Source organism: Crotalus tigris, unplaced genomic scaffold (assembly GCF_016545835.1).
Source record: "Crotalus tigris isolate CLP2741 ecotype Arizona unplaced genomic scaffold, ASM1654583v1 scf7180000018420.1175843, whole genome shotgun sequence".
In the NCBI taxonomy this organism is placed as follows: Eukaryota; Metazoa; Chordata; class Lepidosauria; order Squamata; family Viperidae; genus Crotalus; species Crotalus tigris.
This window is the reverse complement of record NW_024096994.1, coordinates 275,541-294,070: the sequence shown is the minus strand read 5'-3', so window position 1 is coordinate 294,070 and position 18,530 is coordinate 275,541. Positions and strand designations below refer to the sequence as shown.

Here is an 18,530-nt window from a genome sequence, read left to right as displayed (position 1 = left end):
AAACTTGACAATTTTAAGGCATGTGGACTTCAACTCCCAGAATTCCACAGCCAGCGTTGCTGGCTGTGGAATTCTGGGAGTTGAAGTCCTCATGCCTTAAAATTGTCAAGTTTGGGAAACACTGATTACTGTAGGAGTCAGATCGTTCACAGGAATGTTATCCAAACTGGTACACTCTTCAGGCATCCGGGGTTGGACCCACCACCGTCGTCTCCCAAGCAGAGCCTTCCTTGTGGCCAAGCAGCTCTGTTGGCAGGTCTCCCCGCCTCATTCCCGCGAAGAGCGCGAAACATTGACGCCCCTTTTTCTACCTCTTCCTGACCCGGCCGCCGACAACCGCAGTAGGGAGACTTTCGACGGTCGCTGAGAGCGACGGGAGGCGGGCGCTGCGCTTTCCCGCCGGATGACATTTCACTTTCGATTTCCCGGCGGGTTTGGCTGTTTTCGCCGAGATTTCGGCTGGGGGCAGGCATAGCCGCGCGAGAAACGAAAGTCGAAAAGGACAGTGGTTTCCTTCGGCTGCGCTCTGCTGGAGAAGAAAGGCGACGAGTCTTCTTCGCGGAGAAAAGCTGTTGGTTCCAGAGCTTCTGCTGCTTCCGTGAGTATTCAAAAGGCGGGGGACAGGACGGGGGGAATAAGCTTCTCGCCATTCCTGGGGGACCGGTAGGACTCCTCAAATTTGGAGACAGCGGCAGCAGCTCTGGAAAGGGCCTCCTTGTGTTGAAGATGCTATCGGCTCTGTGTGTGGAGAGTTGGGGGAGGCGAGGGGATTTCATTTTTCTAAATGAAATCGGCTCATTCGACGTTCGGGTTCAAGGGTTCTTGAGGAAGGACTCCCCAACCACTCGACAGATTTCCCTGTAAAATTTCCGTATTTTTTTTCCGGGCCTCCGGTTGATTGCGTTCAAGCAAAGGCTGTCGAATCGTCTGGTAGAAGAAAAATTGGATAATTGCGATTCCCGCACCCCATGGAGCAGCGTTTCTCAATCCTGTATGGATGTCAACTCACAGCAGCCTAAGGGAGTCTGGGAATTGAAGTCCAGATATCTAAAAGTTGCCAAGGTTGAAAAACGGGGCTGTAGAGGATTGGTCGATGCTGATTTCAATTCCACGTTTGTGAGACTGTTGGTTATTTTGTATCTTAGGAGCCCATATTGCCTGGTTAATTTCCCTTTATAAATGGCACATAACTGTGTAACTGAAGTTTGCAGGATTTTTTTTTTTTTTTTTTGCTTACACCCAAAATACTGTTCTGGTAAAAAAAAAAAACAGCTTAATCTACAGTATAGCAAATCTGATATCTGGATTTTGAAGAAGGCCTTCATTTTGGGTCTGGACAATGTGATGATATGGTAAATTGTAGATAGTAGTCAGGCATGATGGTGAATAATAGTGGCACATTAACAAACAGAATTTTACATGTTTGTTTTTTTTAATGGTTTTTTTTTTAACCACTGTACAAAAACTAAGTTTGTAGCCAGTTCTCCCTAAACTTCTACGTGATGCTACTGGGCAGGCTCATCTATCAGTATGAGTTCAGGTATCAATATTTGATATTTAGTTGTATTATCTCAATACTTGGCTGTTGAGAATCTGTTTCTAGATCAGGAGGCTTTAGGTGTCTGGATTGGGAAGAACAGGCTCAGATTTAACTCTAGTTAAACTGAGTGACTGTAAATTTGTGGGTCCACTATTTACTGTATTGGGAAGCCTTATTCATTATCACTCACATCTTAGTTATCTACTGCAATATAATATATATGGTATTACTCTTAAAGAGTATTCAGAATCTGCAACTGGCATAGAATATGGCTGTGCAGGTGATTATGAAAAGATTTAGAAATATTAAAAATATTAGTCCATTGCTATGTTTAGGAAGTTGCTAGTAAATATTCATATTGTGATTTTTTTCTTCTTCTAGGTTGTAACATGCCTGACAACCATCTTGACCCACGTACATGCAAGGCAAAACTTAATGAACATTGTCAGAAGAGCCTTTTAAAATTGGAGTACAAAGACATTGGTGTCACAGGCCCATCTCATGATCGTGTGTAAGTTGATGAAGAATATCCAAAGGTCATAAAAGAGGCAATACCCCTCTCTATGTGTGCTGTGGAGCAGGATGTTTTTCATAATAGTAAAAACTGTCCATCTCCCTGACTGTTTATCCCCAACCATTACTTAATAGCCCCGCTATGTAAAACATTTCTGAATTCTTACAACTTCTCATTGGACTGCTCCAAATTTTCTTCTCTGTACTTTTGTTCTACTTCACAAATCATATTCCTATTTTGGATAAGAGATGATCAATGTTCTGTATAGCTTTATTTATTGTCTACTGATACCGGTTTCTAAATTCCCAAAAAATATTCATCAGCATATAGATCAGTGGTTCTTAAACTGAAGGGGCTAACTAAGGGGATAATTTAGGTATATCCTGGTATAATAGAACACGCTGTTTTTTTTATGTGGGAATAATGGCATTATTGAGACTGGAAAAAAGGAGTAATTGTGTCAGTTTCAGAACCACTGTTATAGATGTTGTATACCCTGTCTTTGTTTACTGGCCTGCAGTATGTCCCATCAACTTTGTCATTAAGCTAAATGGTTACTAAGTGAACTGTGTGACACACACAGGGGGGGGGGGAGGGAGAGACAGAGATTATGGAGATCACTGGTTGCTGCTGTCTGATTCAGAATAAAGTTATCTTATACAGTGTCCTGGGTCAGACTTGTTTTTTCCTCTTCCTTTTTTGCATCCTCACACAACAGAGCATGCTTAAAAAGCTGTCTCTTCCAGCTTTGCTTACTCAACAGAGCAGGGTATTCCTAAAAAGTGTTGACCATAACTTAAGGAGCTCAATTCTGTGACTTTAATGACTCTTCGGCAGGCTGGCCTCTCCTACCTGAAACTGACCAAATCTTAATCAGTTTCATACTGAAGGCTTTTGCTATCAGGCATTTAAAATTTGACCCTCAATGCAGGTGCTGATCAGAAAGTGATTTTTTTATTATTATTATTGCTCTCTGTTTGCAAATGGTTGCTAACTATAGTGGTCACTAAACAAGAAGTGGTTCTATCACTAGTCTTTGTGCCCAGCATTTAGCTAGAAGTATGGTTTCAAGATAGAGAGAGGAATGGAAATGTAGTTCAGAGAAAATAGTCTAGTTCTCCTATTAGAATCCCCTACTGGAATTTGGGGAACCTGAGATTTTATTAAAACAACTCCTCCCCCCCCCCGGGTGATTTTAGGGAAAAAAAGGAAATAAATGATGGTTGTGTCTTCCAAGACACAACCTGTTGTTAACTTTTGTTAACTTTTTCTGATGATGGAGAAAATAGGAGTCATAGTTGTACAATGGAGTGTATATTTTGCAGACGATGCATCTCGCCTCCCTCTTCACAATGTTTTATAAATTACTTTCTTCACTGTAGATTTACTGTAGCGGTTGTAATTGACAAGGTCCAATATAGTCTTGGCACTGGTAAATCCAAGAAAGAAGCAAGAGGTCTGGCAGCTGTATCAGCTTGGAGGACCATACAGAAGCAAAAGAAGGTAAGGGGAAGAGTGCCTACACGCAAAGATCTAGACAGCAGGTTCAGGTAACCAGCTTCATATTTTCACTAAGAAAGGCAATATCTTGATTTTGGATAAGTTAATGTTTCCTGTCAATAGAGTGAAGGATCACCTTGTACTTTAATCCAGAGATCCCCAACCTTTTGGTCACCAGGGACCTGTTCCGTGGAGAGAGATTTTTTCTGTGGACCGGAGGATGTGTGGTTTTGTGTGCTGCCTGCATCCCACGGATGGGGCTTTGCTTGATTGTGCAGCCCGGTTACTGGTATGCTGCAGCCAGGTACTGGTCCACAGATGAGGGGTTGGGGACCCCTGCTTTAATCTGCCCTCTGCATACATTTTTGTTTGTCATGGAAAAGGAAGCGAACATAGCATTGCTATGGCAGGGTCTGCATTTAACAATTAGCTTTTCCAAAACTTGACTGTGCATAAACCATTCAGTAAAATGTTTCTCTTAAATAGTAATCCATTCTTTTTTTTAAAAAAAAAATGTCAGTATCATCATGTCACGTGATGTTTCCACATTAAACAACAAAAACATTATTAGTTAGTTCCTTTACCTAACAACCCAGAGTTGCTGGAGTCAGGCAGCATATAAATTTAATAAAATATTTTTTATGGTTCCTCCCACACTCAGCCAGATGTTCAGACTGGATTTTGCATTTTTTTCTACCTATCGAGTCTTTTTCAAGGACCAGGGATAGGCAGATAATGATGCTTGATGGTGGTACAGATATCATCACAGGATGTAAGGCAGGGGTTCCCAACCAGGGGCTTGCACCCCCTGGGGGTACGAGACAATATTCCAGGGGGTGTGAAAACTTGGGTTTAGAAGTTTCAAAATTATAGTGTATATGCATAATTCATTATTTTGAACTTTTGTAAGGGGTACAAGAAATATATCAGAAGTGTTCTAGGGGTGCAGGGTATAGAAAAGGTTGGGAGCCGCTGATGTAAACTGTTCAAAGGAAAGCTGCCTTTTGCAGTTGAGTGATGGTGAATTTGTCAATGGTGTTCAAGAGGTGCTCCATTGTTTTGGGATTGCACCCAAGGTGCCTGTTATTATTGCTACTACCTTTGCTTGCTTTTGCCACAGTCATTCTATTTCTATTGCAGGTCTTTGTATTTTGTTATCTTCTCCAGTTCTTTTTCTTCTGTTCTGCTGTCCCCAGCCACTGCCACGTCCACTATCCAGACTTTTTTTTGTCTGTCTTGTCAACAATTGCTAAGTCTGGGGTGTTATGTGGCGCCTGTTTGTTTGAATTCTAAACTCCCAAGCAATTTAGCTTCTTCCTTTTCTATGACTTTCTCTATTTTATGGTCCCACCAGTTCTCACTTACAGGCAAATGATATTTCTTGTTGATCTTCAAATGCAACATTGTTCCTACTTTGTCATGTCATTGCTTGTAATCTGTCAGTGTGATCTTTTTGCAGTATATAATATAATAATAAAATGTTATTATTGTTATAATTATGGTTGTTTGCACACTCAGCCAGATGTTTAGACTAGACTTGGGATAGGCCGATGTATTATTTATACATTTGTGTGATCAAGGGGGAAAATAAGGCAGAAATCCTTTCTTCATGTCAGCCTCATTAAGTAGACCAGACCAGGAAATAAGTCCATGGGAAGGCTAAAACTACCTATATTAAAATTGGCTATAATAATGGAATATTGCAAGACTAATTATGCTGAACCTCCTCTCTCCCCCTTATTCTCCAGTGAACAATGGGGGCATCTGCCTAAGACCCTCTCAAATATAATTTTATTTTTGTAAACTTAATATTTCAACCCCCTTTATGGATTACTGCCTTGTCGTGGCGAAGGGGCTTGCGTAACTCAATGAAGCTATAAGCTATGCCGTGCAGGGCCACCCAAGACGGACAGGTTATAGCAGAGAGTTCTGACAAAATGTGATCCACTGGAGAAGGAAATGGCAAACCACTCCAGTATCTTTGCCATGAAAACCCCATGGACAGTACTAAAAGGAAAAAAGATATGACGCTGGAAGATGAGCCCCTCAGGTCGGAAGGTGTCCAATATGCTACTGGGGAAGAGCAGAGGGCTAGTACTAGTAGCGCCAGAAAGAATGAAGCAACTGGGCCAAAGCCGAAAGGACGCTCAGCTGTGGATATATCTGGTGGTGAAAGGAAAGTTCGATGCTGTAAAGATTTTTTCTCCATAGGAACCTGGAATGTAAGATCCATGAATCAAGGCAAGCTAGACGTAGTCAAAAAAGAGATGACAAGACTGAATATGGACATCTTAGGAATCAGCGAACTAAAATGGACAGGAATGGGTGAATTTAACTCGGATGACCATCAGGTATACTACTGTGGGCAAGAATCCCTCAGAAGAAATGGAGTAGCCTTCATAGTCAATAAAAGAATAGGAAAAGCAATACTGGGATACAATCCCCAAAATGACAGAATGATCTCAATTCGAATCCAAGGCAAACCATTCAATATCACAGTAGTCCAAATCTATGCCCCAACCACTGGTGCTGAAGAGGATGAAATTGACCGGTTCTATGAAGCCCTACAGCACCTTATAGAATTAACACCAAAAAATGATGTCCTTATCATCATGGGGGATTGGAATGCTAAGGTAGGAAGCCAAAAGATAACCGGAATAACAGGCAAATTTGGCCTTGGAGTACAAAATGAAGCAGGGCACAGGCTAATAGAATTTTGTCAAGAGAATACGATGGTCATAACAAATACTCTTTTCCAACAACCCAAGAGAGGGCTCTACACATGGACATCACCAGACGGTCAACATAGAAATCAGATTGACTATGTGCTCTGCAGCCAAAGATGGAGAAGCTCTATACAGTCAGTAAAAACAAGACCAGGAGCTGACTGTGGCTCAGATCATGAGCTTCTCATTGCAAAATTTAGGCTTAAATTGAAAAAAGTAGGGAAAAGCACTAGGCCACTCAGGTATGAACTAAATCATATTCCTGATGAATATACAGTAGAGGTGACAAATAGATTTAAGGAATTAGATCTGATAGACAGAGTGCCTGAAGAACTATGGATGGAAGTTCGCAACATTGTACAAGAGGTAGCAACTAAAACCATCCCAAAGAAAAAGAAATGCAAGAAAGCAAAATGGCTGTCTGAGGAAGCTTTGCAAATAGCTGAGGAAAGAAGGGAAGCGAAAGGCAAAGGAGAAAGAGAAAGATACACCCAATTGAATGCAGAATTCCAGAGAATAGCTAGAAGAGATAAGAATGCCTTCTTAAATGAACAGTGCAAAGAAATAGAAGAAAACAACAGAATAGGGAGGACCAGAGATCTCTTCAAGAAAATTGGAGATATGAAGGGAACGTTTCATGCAAAGATGGGCATGATAAAGGACCAAAATGGCAGAGACCTAACAGAGGCAGAAGAGATTAAGAAGAGATGGCAAAACTACACAGAAGAACTATACAAGAATGAGCTTAACATCCCAGATAACCACAATGAGATGGTCACTGACCTCGAACCAGACATCCTAGAATGTGAAGTGAAATGGGCCTTAGAAAATCTGAGCAACAACAAAGCTAGTGGAGGTGACAGTATTCCAGCTGAGCTATTCAAAATCTTAAAAGACGATGCAGTAAAAGTGCTACAATCAATTTGCCAGCAAATTTGGAAAACTCAACAGTGACCACAGGATTGGACAAGGTCAGTTTACATTCCAATTCCAAAGAAAGGCAATGCCAAAGAATGTTCAAACTATCGCACCATTGCACTTATTTCACATGCTAGTAAAGTTATGCTTAAAATCCTACAAGCTAGACTCCAGCAGTATGTGGATCGAGAACTACCAGAAGTACAGGCAGGATTTCGAAGAGGCAGAGGAACTAGAGATCAAATTGCCAACATACGCTGGATCATGGAGAAAGCTAGGGAGTTCCAGAAAAACATCTACTTCTGCTTCATTGACTATGCAAAAGCCTTTGATTGTGTGGATCACAACAAGTTCTTAAAGAGATGGGAGTACCAGACCATCTCATTCGTCTCTTGAGAAACCTATATGCGGGTCAAGAAGCAAAGTGAGAACCGAACACGGAACCACTGATTGGTTCAAAATTGGAAAAGGAGTCCGGCAAGGCTGTATACTGTCGCCCTGCCTATTTAACTTATATGCAGAGCACATCATGAGAAAGGCAGGGCTAGATGAATCAAAAGTTGGAATTAAGATTGCCGGGAGAAATATCAACAACCTAAGATATGCAGATGATACCACTCTAATGGCAGAAAGTGAAGAGGAACTAAAGAGCCTCTTGATGCGGGTGAAGAAGGAGAGTGCAAAAGTTGGCTTGAAACTCAACATTAAGAAAACCAAAATCATGGCATCCGGCCCTCTCAATTCCTGGCAAATAGATGGGGAAGAAATGGAGGTAGTGACAGATTTTATTTTTCTGGGCTCAAAGATCACCTCAGATGGGGACTGCAGCCAAGAAATTAAAAGACGCTTGCTCCTGGGGAGGAAAGCTATGGCAAATCTAGACAGCATTCTAAAAAGCAGAGACATCACCCTGCCAACAAAAGTGCGTATAGTCCAGGCCATGGTTTTCCCAGTTGCAATGTATGGCTGTGAAAGCTGGACCATAAGAAAGGCTGAGCGCAAAAGAATTGAGGCCTTTGAACTATGATGCTGGAGAAGACTCCTGCGAGTCCCTTGGACTGCAAGGTGTTCAAACCGGTCAGTCCTAGAAGAGATCAACCCCGACTGCTCTTTAGAAGGCCAGATCCTGAAGTTGAAACTGAAGTACTTTGGCCACCTAGTGAGAAGGAAGGATTCACTGGAGAAGAGCCTAATGCTGGGAAAGATTGAGGGCAATAGAAGAAGGGGACGACAGAGAATGAGATGGCTGGATGGAGTCACTGAAGCAGTAGGTGTGAATTTGAATGGACTCCAGAAGATGGTAGAGGACAGGAAGACCTGGAGGAACGTTGTCCATGGGGTCGCGATGGGTCGGACACGACTTCGCAATTAACAACACAACAACAATATTTCAACACATTTTGCTTTGTTAATATTTCTTGCACACATCTATCAAGGTCTTCTTCTCACTCTATATTCCATTATGTTTTCAAATCTAGTCCAAATTCTCATATTACTGCATATATTGGGCTTGAGGGTTATAGATCTTCAAACTGAAATTGATTAGGATAAGCTGACTACTTTGTAGAAATCTGTGCATCCCATAAAACAAAATACAAGCTTTAATTTAAACAGATGTTGTTATATGGTGAGCTTTCTTAATATGTTCTTGTCTATCATAGCCCTAAAGAGTAATATGAGTTATTTTTCCTTTACTGTTGAGGTTGAGGTCAAGTTTGGAGAATGGCAACAGGCAAAGTGGGTAGGGTTTGTCTAGGTTTGGGAGAGGATTAGAAATTTTGCTTTTAAAATACTGTTTAAACTTATTTTAGGAATTAATCTAGTTTTAATGTTTCTCACTTCAATCTGGAAGGCAACTACCAGTTCTCAAAGCTTTAGAACAGGTCTCCATGAGGGTTCAAGGCCATGAGTTGACTACCTCTGCCATAAAGTCAAATTAGTCATTCCTCAGGCAGCCTGTGGTTAGGACAGGAATGTCCTTTCAGTGATTAACTCCAGGTAGCTGATTCTAAGGAGTGGTACCTATAGGGAAAGGAGTGTTAACATTTATGCCATATTTCCCCTGTAAACCCTGCCCTTCTTTGAACAGTATGAGGTTTTCAACTTCTGCTAGGTACAGTACTACTTCAGGGGCACATGACCTTATGTGGAAACTAGTAAAAACACAACTCTCTCTTGCTTTTCTCTGTAAAACAAGCTTTCTCAAGGTTGCACAAAAACATTTTCAGATTCATTCAGACTAACAGATTTATTATGGCAGAAGCTAAAGCTAACTTGATCAAAATTCCATTTCCAGCTTAGGCCTATGGAATATGCATGGAATTATCTCCCTCCTCCCCCCCCTCCAAAGTTTTCTACAGCTTGAGTGATTCTTCAACCCACATACATTTTACATAGTCATGTGGGGTCACAAAGTAGATCTGCACTTCTTTTCTCATTTTTTTTTTACCTTGGGTATATATTTGTGACTCATTGTACTTTTTGCTAAATCAGAACAATGTTTTTGCCAAAAATACTGTAATTTATGTTACTATCTCTCTTTGCACGAGATAATAAATTAAGAGCAAGTTATCTGTTCATTGAACAGGAATTCCAAAAACAACCTTACTCTCCTCAAGCAGATTAACTTGTGCTTATTTTTGTAGGAAAAGCTGGATTCATGTGAACAGAATAAGGAGCTTGTTGCAAGTGTACCTGAATTCTCATCTTCAGATTCAATTAACTATATTTCCATGCTTAATGAATATGGATTAAAGAACAATGTATGTGTTCAGCACAACCTTATATCTAAAACTGGATTGGAACATAAACCAATGTGAGTTACTGATAATATTTTATCTTGGGGAGTAGGATTGCATTTTTTAAAAAAGAAATTCTCTTGAGATGCGTAGGTGTTATTGAATTGTATTCATAGGAGACAGGTTCACACATTGCAATGAGACATATTTTTATTTGACAATGATTTCTTGAATAATGGTAGGATTTATGCACTATCCTTAATCATAAACCATGGTTTATAAATCACAGTAGCTATATTTACAATATCACTCTAAAAACCTTTTGGCACAGAGAATGTGTGACCCATCAGATGACATTGTTGCAAACAAACAAGTACAAGTTTAGGCTGCAGCAACAGGAATATAGTTTCAAAATCATGGTAAATAATAGTTTTGCTTTGTTGGCTTTTCCCCGCCTTAAGTATTTTATCCAGTTCTGAGCATCATGCTTTAACAATTTAGAAAAATTAAAATGGGCTTGGAGAAGAGCTAGAAACCAACATCCCACAAGAGACAATGAAGAAAATGAGAATGTTTAAGAAGGTAAAGCTGAGGGTGTATCTGAAATAATGTCACACAGAAGGACAAGACTGTTGACTATCTTTCAAGTATGCAACACAGAAAATACTGCTTTATGGAAAGCAGATTCTGCAATCATAGCCATCTGAAAGATAAGTTAATTACCCAGAGAAATGGTGGGCTCCCTTGCACTAGACCATCAGGGAAGCTTGAATTGGATTCTACCATTGAACAGAGGCTTGGACTGGATAGATAAATGGCCTCTTACAAGTCTGTGGTCCTATCAAAATGTACAAACATATTTAGCCTATGCTTGCTTTTTGGCATCTATAGTATAGCCATTAAGTGAAATCATAGTAATGATTGGGCTATGGATGTATACTGTGAAGAAAAATAAAGTATAGACCCAATATGCTGATTTCTGAGAGGGCATGTCTATCCAGATTAATTTAACACCTTGGTCTTCTAGCTACTAGCTTTAGTAATCAGGTCTATCATAAATAATATATTGTTATTTGTATTCTAACTCTGCATATATTAATAAGCCTTGTTTAGGCTTAGAAGATAAGCAGAATCATACCATCATAGAACATAAAGGTTGGAAGAGATCTAGTCCAATTCCTGCCTGATATGGGTATCCACCAGTATAGCATCCCTAATAGAGGACCATCCAGACCCTGTTTAAACATTGCCCGTGAATTTTTTTTTTGCTGTCTCCTGAAACAATCTGTTCTATGGAAGGAAACTTTTTCTTGATGTCCAACTGAAATGGAATAAATGGATTTTTTTCCTTTGGAACAATTTTGCCCTGTCTTATCTTACAGCCGATGCAGTCTAGCCAACACAGAATAAAAAGGAACAGTGTTTTAAAGTTCTGGTTTTAAGGTTGATATATGTGGTACTTAAAAGTTTGTGAACCTTTTTGAATTTTTAATATTTATCCTTAAACATGAGCTAAAAGTAAACTGTTCTCCACAAAAGTCTAAAAAAGCGAACCCAATTAAACAAATGAGTCAAAAACATAACACTTGTTCATTTATTTACTTAGGAAATATATATTGCTACATAGCTATGTACAAATAAATTGTGTATTTTTAAAGGTTGATTACTCAGTCTTTAGTTACATAAACTCAAAAGTAAATCTGACTACCTTGAACCAGGCTTATTTTCAGATATATGTATAAAAATTGCAGCTTTTTTGTTCAATCCTGTGCTTTTATATCAGAAATAGGCTCCTTTCATTTACTGACAATTACCTATAGATAGATAGGAATTGGTCAGCAGCCATCTTTTACAATACTGAACATCATTTTTTTTTCTCCTTTTATAACTTCTAGCTTTTCTTACAAGTATCAGATTGGTGATGTATGTGGTGTTGGAATGGGAAATAATATTCAAAGAGCCAAACATGAAGCAGCCAAATTAGCATATGAAAAGTTGAATAGCTCATCAACTTTCAGGGTATGTAAACCAAAATATACCACATAGTCCCTGTCATGTTTTGGATAAAGGAAATCAGGTTGCTCTCTAAGTTTTGTTTTCCAGTTCTATGGAATGGAATTGTTAACAAGCTGCATTATGGTACGTCTTTTGATATACAGAAAGCAAAATTTTCGAAAGGTTTTAGTGTATAAATATTATTTTCATTATAAAAGGTGATAGAGGAGTTGTGTAGAACAAATTGTATCTAAGCCAGCGGTCCCCAACCTTTGTGGCTTGGCGGCCTGGCTGGGAGGGGGTAAGGGAAACTGGGCTGTGTGACTGTTGGGCTGGTGCACACATGCATGCGTGCACAGGTCGACTTGAGCTGTGCGCATGTGCACCAACCTACTGCTTGCGTGATTCAAGCTGTGGGCCCATACCAGTCCACTGCTCATGTAGCCTGGTTACAAGTAGGCCATAGCCCGGTAGTGGGATGTGGCCCAGAGGTTGTGGACCCCTAAATTAAGCAACTTATTGTTGCATTCATTGTAATTTCTCTAGAATAGAGCTTGTCTGACCATAGTTACTCATGCCTAAATAACATCTGGATAGATCATTAACATGAGTTGTTGGAAAACTATATACTGTACAGTACTTATTCAAATATTCATAATGATTTACCAGATGTTTCACTTATTCTGATTCACAATCATGAGATCAGAGCATTATTTTGAATACTGCGATTCTGTGTCTATTTGGAATTCAGTCTCTTTTTTTATTGTGCTAGCTCTTAAACAAATGTGAATAGTTTTACAACCTGATTATGAGGGTGGGTGGAATACAGTTTTCCATTGTTTCCTATTATGTCATTTTTTTTTCCTCTTGGATGTTTCAAAGTGCAAACCTGCTTATTAACAGTTATTTACGTAGTAATAGTTGTGATCTTGTAATTTCTTCTTTTCTTGGTACATCACATGGCATGTTACTACAGGTAGTTCTCTACTTAAAATTGTAGTTGAGTGCAGAATTATGGTCATAAGTTGTTGCAATCATAAGTCGAAGCATTGTGTCATTTTTTGTGGTGCTTGTTAAGTGAATGTCCAATTATCAAGTGAATCCATTTACCTAATGGGTGGGGTTTTTTTTGCTGGAAACTGGAATAAACACTGGAACCTGGCAAAAACTAAAATAATCAAAGGCAAACATGGCAAAAATAATCCTCCCACTTGGAATATTGCAGTGCGCTCTACATGAGTCTAATCTTAAAGAGCATTTAGAAGCTACAATTGGTCCAGCACTGGCTGCTGCTTTGCTTCTGGGTGCAATTCAAGTTGTTGGTTATTACTTTTGAAGCCCTTTATGGCATGGGTCATAAGTTTATCAGCTGAACCATCTTTCCCCAATGGGATTGGCCTGTCCCACTTGTGCTGGCAGAAAGGGCCTACCGTGGATCCCATCAGCCAAATAATTTCAGCTGGTGCTTTCCAAGAGAAGAGCCTTTTCTGCCATGACTCCTACCCTGTGGAACATCTTGGGATAGGAGGTAAGATCCGCCCTCTTTCTTTTGGCCTTTAGGAAAGTCCTTAAAATTTGGCCATGTCAGCTGGCATGGGGTCCTAAAGGAGAAGCTGCTGACTGGAGGTTGTGGGTAGACTAACAGAGAAGACAACCCACTTCTCTTCTCCAAACCCTTGTTTTTTAGTTTGTTTTAATTTTTGTAATTTTAATCCATTTTATTTTTATAATTATTTTATGTTGTTTTATCTTGATGTAAGCTGATCAGAGTTGCCTGAACTGCTAGATGGTTTGCAAATAAATTTGATAGATAGATAGATAGATAGATAGATAGATAGATAGATAGATAGATAGATAGATAGATAAAAATGGATGAGAATTGTACTTGTGACCTTAGGACACTGCAAATAGCTATAAACATGAGCCAGATGCCAGCATTCAAAATGCGATTCCCTGATCATGGGTGTGTGCATATGCAGTCAAATTGGGTTGTAAGTAGCTTTTTGGGGGGTCTCTCATTATTTCAAATGGTTGTTAAGCAACCAGTCATAAGCCAAGGATTATCTGTATATTTTTAAAACTCCCAGGTATAAAATGAATAATTTTTCATGCTTTTTCTTACATTATCTTTTGCTGAATAAATCTTTTGTTTTGGAATTACTATTTTTCTAGGCAGAAGAATGTGCTAACTCTACCAGTGATTCTTCAGATACAACATTTAGTAGTAGTCAAGGTCTATCGAGTGAAGCATCTCGGAGGTAAGATTATACTGAATTACTTTTTTAAAAATACTATTAAATTGATATAAAGAACATTACATCACACAGTGAATACCAATTAGGAGAGGTACAGTAATTAGTATGAAAGGCCTTTCCATAATTTTATTCTGATTGTGGAATTTCTATGTAGCTCCTTTTATGTCTTTCAAGTTAATAGGGCGAATATTTTTAGCTGAATTGCTTACTGACATAGTCTCTGTCTGGATTATATCTTTACTTTTTCCTACACACCTGGGGTGGTGATGATGCGTATTCAAAAGGGGTAGAACATATTGCAATAATGCTGCTTTCATCATTTTTACCCCTTTTGAGTTATTCTGGGTGTTGAAGTCCACAAGTCTTAAAGTTGCCAAGGTTGAGAACCCCTAGTTTAAAGGAATCTCAACAATATCTTCTTCCCCTTCTAGCTGTTCTGGTTGGTTTTTTTTTTTTTTCATTTTTACATAAATATAAATGCAGTACATACCTAGATACTAGTTAGGTCCTAATAGAAATATTCTCAAAAGTGCTTCTGAACCATTAAAGTAGATTTATAGTAATTATAGACAAGACAAAAATAGAATGAAAGTATAGCAGCAAAACAAGGTCATTTTCTCAAGGTGTTGAATTTTGCTTCAGTGGAAACTTCTTCAGGCATTTTTTCTGTCTTTGTTTATCCAGAAGGCCAGTTTGTTCACTATTACTTTCTTCTACAATAAAAAAATTGTACAAATGGGATCTATCACTGCCTATTCCCCAGTGATTTGAAGGCACAAAAATAATAAATGAACGAGTGAGTGAGTGAGCAAGCAAGTAAGTGAATGAGTGATCTGGAACAGCCTACTACATAATCTGCATTTTAATTTGGATAGGTCATAAGCTGTGTAGAATTGTTCAACTAAATTTTCAAGAAACATGAATCAAACAAATCTTGTTTTTTTTATTTTGTGCACACTTTAGTTGTAAAGATTTAGCTTGAGAACAAATGTCTTGAGTTTGCTTGAGTTTCAGCAAAGTGTAGATGTAGAAAAGCGTGTATGTGGCAAACTTAATGGCACTAAAATGCAGTCATGATAATCTGTGAAGATTGTTTCAGTTTTACGTAGATAGTGGTTCAGTCATATTGTAATTATACTGTGTTTTTTTTAATTCTGTAGCAGTACAGATTTGGATTCAGAACCAATGAAGATATGCGATATATTTTCTGACGATGCCAATCAGCTAAATGAATCTTCATCATCTCAGAAAACTGTAAACAGAATTTTAAAATATTTTTCAATTTATTCTTTTACTGCTTTTAAAATAAATGGGGAAAAATAAACAAAAGGAAAAATACATACATTGTCAAAGAAAAGGAAAAAACATATAGAAAGTGCTTTAAAAAATGAAAAGATACAACAAAGGAAAAAGAAAAGATCATTTTAGCAGTAGTTATAGTTCTATATATCATTATCTAATTTAATTATTATTTAAGTAAATATTAGTTCTAATGCATTTAGAATTATCATTTTAACCTATTGTATTTTGTTTAAATGAATGTCATATTTCATTATATTTATCTATACAAGTCTATATCTACAGGCTCTCCATTTATAGGTGACAAATCAATCAGTTCCTCAGTCTATTGCTTTTTGCTAAAAAACCTAACAAATGTATGTAGGAAATATATCACAGTAGTAATGGGAGACTTTAACTACTCTGATATCAACTGGGAGACAAACTCTGCAGCAAGTGGGAGATCAGACAGGTTCCTGCCAAACCTAGCAGACAACTACCAAAAGGTAGAGGAGGGAATTAGAGGAAAAGCTATATTAGACTTAAGTCATAGAGGGAGAAGAAGAAGTCATAGAGGGAGTTGAAATTGCCAGAACCTTGGGCAACAGTGACCATGTCACATTGAAATTCAATATAATGCAAACACAAGGAATAAAACATAATATAGCCAGTGTCTTAATCTTTAAAAGAGCCGATTTTAACAAACTCAGAGAGAACCTAAGAAAAATTCTATGGATGAAAATCCTAAAAGGAGAAAACAACTCAAGAAGAAACTCTGAAAAATATGATCATAAAAGCCCAATCCAACACAATACCACTGAAAAAGAAAAACAAGAAATCCAAGAAGAAACCAGCATGGTTGCACAAAGATCTCTCTGATAAACTGAAAGACAAAAAGGACAAATACAAAAAATGAAAAGAGGGACACATCACTAAGGCAGAATATCAACATATAGCCTGAATCTGCAAAGATGAAGTCAGGAAAGCTAAGGCTCAGAATGAACAAAGATTTGCAACAAAAGTAAAAGATAAAAAAAGTTTCTTTCAACATATAAATAATAAGAAAAAGGTCAAGGAAACATTAGGTCCGTTTAAAAGAGAAAATGGCAAGGAAGTAACAGGCAGTAAAGAGAAAGCAGAGCTGCTTAACTCATTCTTTGCACCAGTCTTCACACAAAACAAAACTATAGCTTAACTTACCAAAAACCTAACTGTAAAAGACAGATTAGAAATAAATATTAAAATAAGCAAGATCTGATCTTGACGAATATAAATTACTAGGGCCTAATGGTTTATATCCCAGAGTTCTGAAGAAGCTGGCAGACATTATCACAGAACCATTGTACCATATCTTTCAAAACTCCTGGAATACTGGGGAAATACCTGAGGATTCAAAAAAAAGCTGATGTGGTTCCCATCTTCAAAAATGGGAAAAAAAACAGACCCAGGAAACTATAGACCAATCAGCCTAACAACAATAACTAGAAACAAAGTTATAACTAAAAGCCAGCATGGGTTTGCTAGAAACAGATCATGCCAAACCAATCTTTTTTTTTTTTTATTATTAAAAGTTTTAAAGATTTTACACAATATATCCCTCCCCCCCTCCCCTACTTCCCAAAGCTGATTACAGGGTTACAAATAAACAATCACAATCTAACTAACATTACCCAATTATATTAACAATCAAATCCATAACATACTTTAATCTTTTTCAAAATAAATATTAACAAATTAAGAACAAAAATAATAATATAATTAAACCATAATGCTAAAAAAATATAAATTCAACCATATTAAACTATTAATAATAATCTAAAATTTACTCATAAGCTAAATAATACTTTTCAGTCTCATATTTATTCTGAATATAATCAATCCATCTTCTCCAAACCGAAATATATTTTTCTTGTGAATGGTCCTTCAAATAAGCGGAGATTTTTGCCATTTCTGCTAAATTAGACACCTTAAGTATCCATTCTTCCATAGTAGGCAAAGAATTTTTCTTCCAATATTGCCCCACCAATAATCTTGCAGCTGTTATAAGATTCAACATCAAATTAATTTCTTTAACATCAAAATCTACAATAATACCTAACAAAAATAATTGCGGCGTAAACTTTATCTTTCTCTTAAAAATCTTTTGAATATTCCAGCAAATCTTAATCCAAAAAGCTTTTATATCTCTACAAGTAAGTCCACCAAATATGAAAATAAGTTGCATCTAAGCTTCCACATCTCCAACATTTAGGCTGTAAATTAGGATACATACAAGACAACTTTTGAGGATCCAAATGCCACCTATAAAACATTTTATAAAAATTTTCTCTTAAATTTTGAGCTTGAGTAAATTTTACATTTCTAATCCAAATTGTCTCTCATGTGTCCAATAAAATCGGCTCATGAATATTTTGAGCCCATTTCACCATACAATCTTTAACTAACTCCGTTTCAGAATCCAATTCTATTAAAACATTATAAATTCTCTTTATATGGGCTGGAGTTTGATCTTTAATCTGTTTTACCAAATTCACATCCTCTAAAGTAATACCAACCTTTTGATCTAAACTCCACCTAATTAACAACTGATTATACTGAAACCAAGAGTGAACAATATTTTCTTGCTTCAACTCAGCTAAAGATTTTAACTGCCAATCCTGCCCTACCAAACTAAGTAATTCCTTATAAGAAATCCTATCCAGATTCACTCCCCTAGATACCCCCCATGCCAAACCAATCTTATTTCATTCTTTGATAAAGTGACTAAATTAGTTGACCAGTGAAATGCTGTGGACATTTGAAAAAGTAGATCACAACTACTTCTTGGTAAGCTAGAAAAATGTGGGATAGATAGCATCACCACCAGATGGAGTTGTAACTGGCTGACCAACCATACTCAATGAGTCATCCTTAATGGTACCACATTTACATGGAGGGAAGTAAGCCGTTCTATCTTAAGCCTAGTACTCTTCAGTATCTTCATAAATGATTTAGATGACGGAATAGAAGGGGAACTTATCAAATTTGCAGATGACACTAAACTGGCAGGAATAGCCAATAGTCCAG

The 18,530-nt window shown here is 37.8% G+C and overlaps 1 protein-coding gene across 2 annotated transcripts in view; it reads left to right on the top strand.

Moving 5' to 3' along the window:
- Positions 1-220: 220 nt before the first annotated feature.
- The window catches only part of EIF2AK2 (eukaryotic translation initiation factor 2 alpha kinase 2), a 35,707-nt gene continuing 17,397 nt past the window's right edge, over positions 221-18,530 (top strand). Inside the window, exons 1-7 of one of the 2 annotated variants that reach the window (XM_039352309.1) lie at positions 221-598; positions 1,922-2,051; positions 3,437-3,557; positions 9,844-10,013; positions 11,832-11,955; positions 14,104-14,189; positions 15,347-15,440. In XM_039352309.1, the coding sequence (XP_039208243.1) occupies positions 1,930-2,051; positions 3,437-3,557; positions 9,844-10,013; positions 11,832-11,955; positions 14,104-14,189; positions 15,347-15,440 (717 nt within the window). In that variant the 5' untranslated portion in view covers positions 221-598; positions 1,922-1,929. The remainder of the gene's footprint in view (positions 599-1,921; positions 2,052-3,436; positions 3,558-9,843; positions 10,014-11,831; positions 11,956-14,103; positions 14,190-15,346; positions 15,441-18,530) is intronic. The other variant, XM_039352308.1, reaches the window with a different exon arrangement.